This window comes from Benincasa hispida, chromosome 1, assembly GCF_027475165.1.
Source record: "Benincasa hispida cultivar pf3 chromosome 1, pf3_genome.v1.1, whole genome shotgun sequence".
In the NCBI taxonomy this organism is placed as follows: Eukaryota; Viridiplantae; Streptophyta; class Magnoliopsida; order Cucurbitales; family Cucurbitaceae; genus Benincasa; species Benincasa hispida.
Window position 1 is genome coordinate 10077144 of NC_143478.1, and position 6000 is coordinate 10083143.

Below are 6000 nucleotides of genomic sequence, written 5' to 3' on the forward strand. Positions count from 1 at the left end.
ACAACAAGAAAGAAAAGAGATAAATGATATAAAAATTTTGGAAAATAAAAAATCAAAATTGAAACCAATATATCTTTTGATTTAAATAAACCATTTAAAATGTAATTTTTTTTTAAATCACATTAAAATTATAGTTTTTTAATTTTTTAAAATCCTTTTAGATTTAGATAGTATATTGATTTTTTGTTTTTTTTTTTAATTTTTAATTTTTAACATGATTTAGATATTGTTATTTTATTTTTTTTAAAAAAATATTTTTAAAGGTTATTCTTTAAAAAAAAAAAATCTTCTCTTTAACGTGATACTAAGAAAAATAAGATAATCAAATATCGGAGATAACTAAATACTAGTCCAATGTGAAATATAATTTTTTTATGGAAACACATGATTGATATTATTTTTTTGAATGATAAATTTTGAATCAAATATTAGAGATAAATTTAAGTTACATAAAATATCAACTATTTTTTTAATGATTTTAATGTAAAATTACATTATATATCCTATAATCTATACTATCTAAAAGTGACAAAAGGAAAAATCAAAAATTGATAGCTTGAAATAATAATATAAATAATATATAAGTTTGATGAATAAGTGGTTCCATGGTCTAGTGGTCAGGACATTGGACTCTGAATCCAGTAACCCGAGTTCAAGTCTCGGTGGAACCTTCTATTTTTCTATTTTCCTCTCTTTCTCTTTTTCCTTTTTTCAGCCGAAGGCAATGGAAATTCATGGCTCTACAAATTACAATACTTCCAATTGGAGACGGCTACCTATTCACAAACGAACTGTTCTTCACCGGCCGGCGTTTTCCTTTCAACTCCTTCTTCTATTCTGATATTTTCCGATGGACCGCGAGACACAACTGAAAATCGAGGAAACCGTGATTGATGTATTGAAGAAATCGAACATGGAAGAGACGACGGAGTTTAAAGTTCGAGGCCAGGTTGAAGAACGACTTGGAATCGATCTTTCAAATAGAGAATACAAGTTGCTGGTGAGGAACGTGGTCGAGAGCTTTTTACTTTCAATGTCGGAGAAGGTCTGTATGGGGAAAGAGGATGAACCAGGGCCTAGTGTTCGTTACGAGAATAAACCGATGGATCAAGAGATAGCCCCCAAGGAGTTTAACGATGATGGCGACCTTGTGATTTGCCGGGTAAATCAAAGCCATATCCTTGTTGATTCTTGAAAATAGCTGTAGTGAGTTGGAAGCATCTGCTGAACTTAGTTGTATGAAATCTTTAGGTTTGTACAAAGCTTCTGGTTCTTCTGTAGTTAAGTAAACTATAAAATTGTACATGTTTCTATGGCTACATTCTTATATATTCTTTTTTCTTGATCATTCTGCATCAAAAGGTTAGATTGTGGAAGAAACTGCATTCTCTTGCATTTGTGCATTATGATATAAAGTATAGAATTATCTATGTTTATGAGTGAAGAAATGATCATTTAGACAAGAACTTCACGGCACTGCACTTCAATTGTTAAAATTGTCCTTTTGTCCAAATTTTGGCTCTACGATTTATAACCTATCTATAATTTTGTTTCTTATTAGCGAAGGGTTTTTTTGGTTTATTTCAGCTTTCTAATAACAGGAGTGTGACAATTCATAAATTTAGAGGGGCAAATATGGTATCAATTAGGCAGTTTTTTGAAAAAGATGGGAAGCAGCTTCCTACTCTTAAAGGTGGGCATTATGCATTGGTCTCTTCCTTTACTCTTATGGTGATTCTTCTTATTTCACCCTAACACATTTGGATGAGGTGATATGTTGAAAAAATTCTGAGAACGCGATTCTATTTGATGATGTTAACTTCATTCACCTTTTACCTTTTTTTTTTTTTAAAGTTTTTTTGTATAGCTGGGAGGTGGGTTGAAAGTGCTAGATTAAGTTATTTATTAACAGTATAATTTGTTTTCCAAGAGGAAGAAGCAACGAAAACTTTAAGATCCCAAATGTCTTCCCATAGTCTTCTGACATTCTGCAAAATTCTTCTATTCTTTTTTAAACTAAATGTCCACAAAAGGCTTATGTTTCTCCAGGGAATTGTAAGCCCAATGTCTCATATGAAGCCAATTTTAACGTCCTCAGAGAAGCTCAATGGAAACTTAAAACACTGAACAGCTTCAACCAAGTTCTTTTGAGTAAAAATATAATCCCAAAAAAGATAGCTGGCTGATTCAACATTTCTACAACAGAAAGAAAGCTGAATACACTAACAATAAAATTTCAGCACATGAGAACTTTCATTTGCCAGAAGATGGAGAACTACATTGAGTTATTAAAAATATGAATATGAGATGGAAATGTTAGATCTTACAAGGTTCTTATCCAACTTTGTGAAGCTAAAATGAACAGAACTTGCCACAATTCAGTTCAGTGATCAGAAACTCAGATGTCAAACTCTTCTTTACAACACTATTCAAATTATGAATGAAGATGTTTGTATTAAAAAGAGAGAGAAACAAAGAAGGTTGAGTTTCAACTGGACTAATTGTATGAAGCTTTGTCAAGTTTACAACTGAAACCCATGTACATACACTGTTTTAAAAACCTCAAGAAGTGTACACCTAGGCTTGATGAGACAGGTTTGGGAGACTAAAATTCTGAATAATACTTCTGTATGAATTTATTAAAAGTCGAACCGGTTAGCTTAGATACTAACTCGAGGGAACGCCTTAACAACATAGGCTGTGAAGTATTAAAACAGAAACCAACTTACCACATGATAACATAATGTTTTCGGCATAATAAATAAATAAATATAGGGGGGGGGGACCTAAAACTACAAAGCCTTAACTCATTTCACAATTCCATATTGAACTCTAAACCATATAAACCTAAATTAGTTAGGCACTGTTTTGTATTATTCGCTGTCGATTTTGAATTAGACCAGATGGGAGTTTCTTTTGTTTGGGTTTGAACTAGCAAGCCATCTTGCAGTCCTATGTGCCCTGTTTTTATTTTAATTATGAAAATTTATGTTGGTTTTGGAACTGAAAATTTTCACATGGTAGGAATCAGCATGTCAACTGAGCAATGGTCAGCCTTTAAGAGTAATATTCCTGCTATAGAGGACGCCATTTTGCAGATGAAAACAAAAAAAAGGTGAGGATACTATTGTTTCTGAACCTGCTAGTTATAGTTCATCAAATTTATTTTATTGTTAAGATAACTCCAAAGTCATATGCTAGGTTTTCTGGCATCAGTGTCCAATGTAAATTCCAAATTGAATTTGTATTTCATATTTTTATTTGCTAGTCCGTTTAATAACCATTTGATTATGTTTTTAGTTTTGGGTTTATGAAAATTGTCCTCATTTTCTCGCCATTTCTTATAATGGTTTACATTTTTTTAAAGGAAACATTTGAATTCTTAATCAAATTCCAAAAACGAAATAAAATTTTAAAAACTGTTTTTTTAGTTTTCGAAACTTAGCTTGGATTTTGAAAATACATTTGTAAAATTTAGTTAACAAAATAAATAAAATTTGTGTTTATAAGCTTAATTCTCAAAAATCCAATGAGTTATCAAACGAGGCTTAAGTGGTTTTGTCGTGGCATTTAAAAATCTGGACAATAAATATATAGTTCAACTATCTGACTGTACTATATCGTGTAGATCTGAACATGATGCTGATAAAATTGGTGCTGTCTCAGAACTGACGAATAGGGTAACTCCTCCAAATTTTCCAAATGAAACCATTCGATTTGATGGAAAAAACTACAATTTATGGGCAAGTCAGATGGAGTCTTTGCTGCAGCACTTAAAGATTGCTTATGTACTTTCTGAACAATGTCCTACTCCCGTACTTGGGCCAGAATCAAGCTCTGGAAATCCTGCTCAAACCAAGGCTGCTGAACAGAAATGGATGAGTGATGACCGCATGTGTTGCCGCAACATTCTGAACTCCCTCTCCGATAGGCTTTTTAATGAATACGCAACAAAAACGATGAGTGCCAGTGAACTTTGGAATGAGTTAAAATTGCTATATTTTTTGGAGGAGTTTGGCACCAAGAGATCTCAAGTCAAAAAGTATCTAGAATTCAGGATGGTTGAGGAGAAGTCAATATTAGAACAAGTGGAAAAACTTAATAACATTGCTGATTCCATTGTTTCTGCTGGAACGCTTATTGATGAGGATTTTCATGTTAGTGCTATTATTTCAAAGCTCCCACTTTCTTGGCATAGTGTGTGGGTAAACTTAATGCATGAGCAGTATCTTTCCCTCGCGAAGTTGATAGATCGATTAAGAATCGAAGAACAATTACGTACACAAAAAAACTCACATCTCTCAGGAGTGTCGTCGGCTCCTAGTCTGTGTGGCCAACATCATATTGCAAATCACCTGTCGAAGATGGAAGATCCGAAGCTCTCAAGCCTACCACTGAGGAAAAGGGAATGGCAAAACGATGTCAAAACCTTACTCTGCTTGAATTGCGGCAAGGAAGGGCACACATCTCCGAATTGTCCAAGTAGGAAAACATAGCAGATTCTTACTGAGGTAAATATGTCTGACTTCCAAAGATGAAAATAGTGGATTCACGTTTCTTTCAAAGCATGGAATACAATAGTTGATTTGAAATTTTGAACAATTTTCAAGGACTCAGAAACTATCTAAGAGCAAAGTCAAGTTAGGCTCTATGGCCATGTATGTTCATAGCTGATATTCTTGCTATGATTTTAACATAGCTGAATTTCTCTCATTCCCCTTAGCTTAAGTGAATTGCTACGTTTTTTTACACCTTCTGTAGGAATGTAATTGACTCAGGTTGATATCTTCCTGCTATTTTGTATTATGAAGATATAATAAGCTCCTAATTACATTAACGAGGAACTTGTTAATTTTTGGACCATTCTGATGTGCACGTAAATGTTGTTAGTATGGTTACTATCTACATAAAATATTTGTATGATTTATTAGTCACTAGGTGGCTATAACCCATGAACAAAGGGTGTAATAAAAAAGAAGTTATTATATAGGGAGGGAATGAGTGTGGGAGGTGAGAAAGCTGTCTTTGTTGCTTGACTTGAATTTGTCCGAGGGGTGATTGTGTTCAAGTACCTCGAATCATTTGGAACCAAGGTATTTACTAGGGGTGATTGTGTTCAAGTACCTCGAATCATTTGGAACCAAGGTATTTACTACAAGTTCGAATAGTCACGAAGGTATAGAAGAGTCTTGAAAACTTGAAACTAATTTTTAGAACTTGACCAAAACATGGTATTTTGAGCCCAAAATTTACTTTTACATTCCTTTTTGGTCGAAACCAAATTCCATATTAAAAGTTCAGGTTCCCTATTAAACAAGTCTCATTACAACCATTCATTCCCTCAAAAAAAAAAAAATGAAAAAAGGAATTCTATGTTTATCCTTAAATTCTGTCTGTTTTTTTCTCTCTAGTCTTATTGATAAAGGATTTCCCTCCTTACCAAAAGAAAGATGCTTCTTTTACTAAAGGAGAAATCTTTTACCAAAAAAGAGAGAATAAAAATGACCAAAAAAATTAAAAGGAAGCAAAAAAGTATAAAATACATAATAAAAGAAGCATTTAAAATGGGTATGCAAGAACCACTTATAATTTGATTCACCATAAATGTGCAAATTACTGAGTTCTGACCATGATTTTGTTCTCAGAGTGGCATTGTGGTTTGGTTGTTTTAAGTATGTTCGACTGATTTCAAATCATTAAAGTACCAAACAATTTTTTTTATATAGTATTCTCATTTCTTAAAAAAAATAACATTTAAATTCTATTTCAGAAACAAAACCACACTCAAATTTTCTTTTTTCTTTCATTTTCAAAACTTGATTTAAAGCATTATGAAAAGTGAATTAAAAAATATATATATAAACTTACTAATATTACCATTTTTGGATCTTAATATTACCATTGTTCGAATTATTAATATCTCTTATTAATGAAAGTTTGATCTTAAAATATAGTTTTGTTTTTTATTATAGTCCTTTAAGTTTTTGCCAAAAAAAAAAA

General features: G+C 32.2%; 1 protein-coding gene and 1 non-coding gene across 2 annotated transcripts; both read left to right on the forward strand.

Moving 5' to 3' along the window:
- The first annotated feature begins 599 nt into the window (after positions 1-599).
- TRNAQ-CUG (transfer RNA glutamine (anticodon CUG)) lies at positions 600-671 on the forward strand. The gene has a single exon. It is a non-coding gene; the product is annotated as a tRNA-Gln (tRNA).
- Positions 672-675: 4 nt separating this feature from the next.
- LOC120070296 (zinc knuckle (CCHC-type) family protein) lies at positions 676-4863 on the forward strand. Its single transcript, XM_039022214.2, has 4 exons — positions 676-1162; positions 1588-1693; positions 3025-3115; positions 3629-4863. The coding sequence occupies exons 1-4, from the start codon at positions 851-853 to the stop codon at positions 4494-4496; spliced, it is 1377 nt and encodes a 458-aa protein (XP_038878142.1). The 5' UTR covers positions 676-850; the 3' UTR covers positions 4497-4863.
- The last annotated feature ends 1137 nt before the right edge of the window (positions 4864-6000 follow it).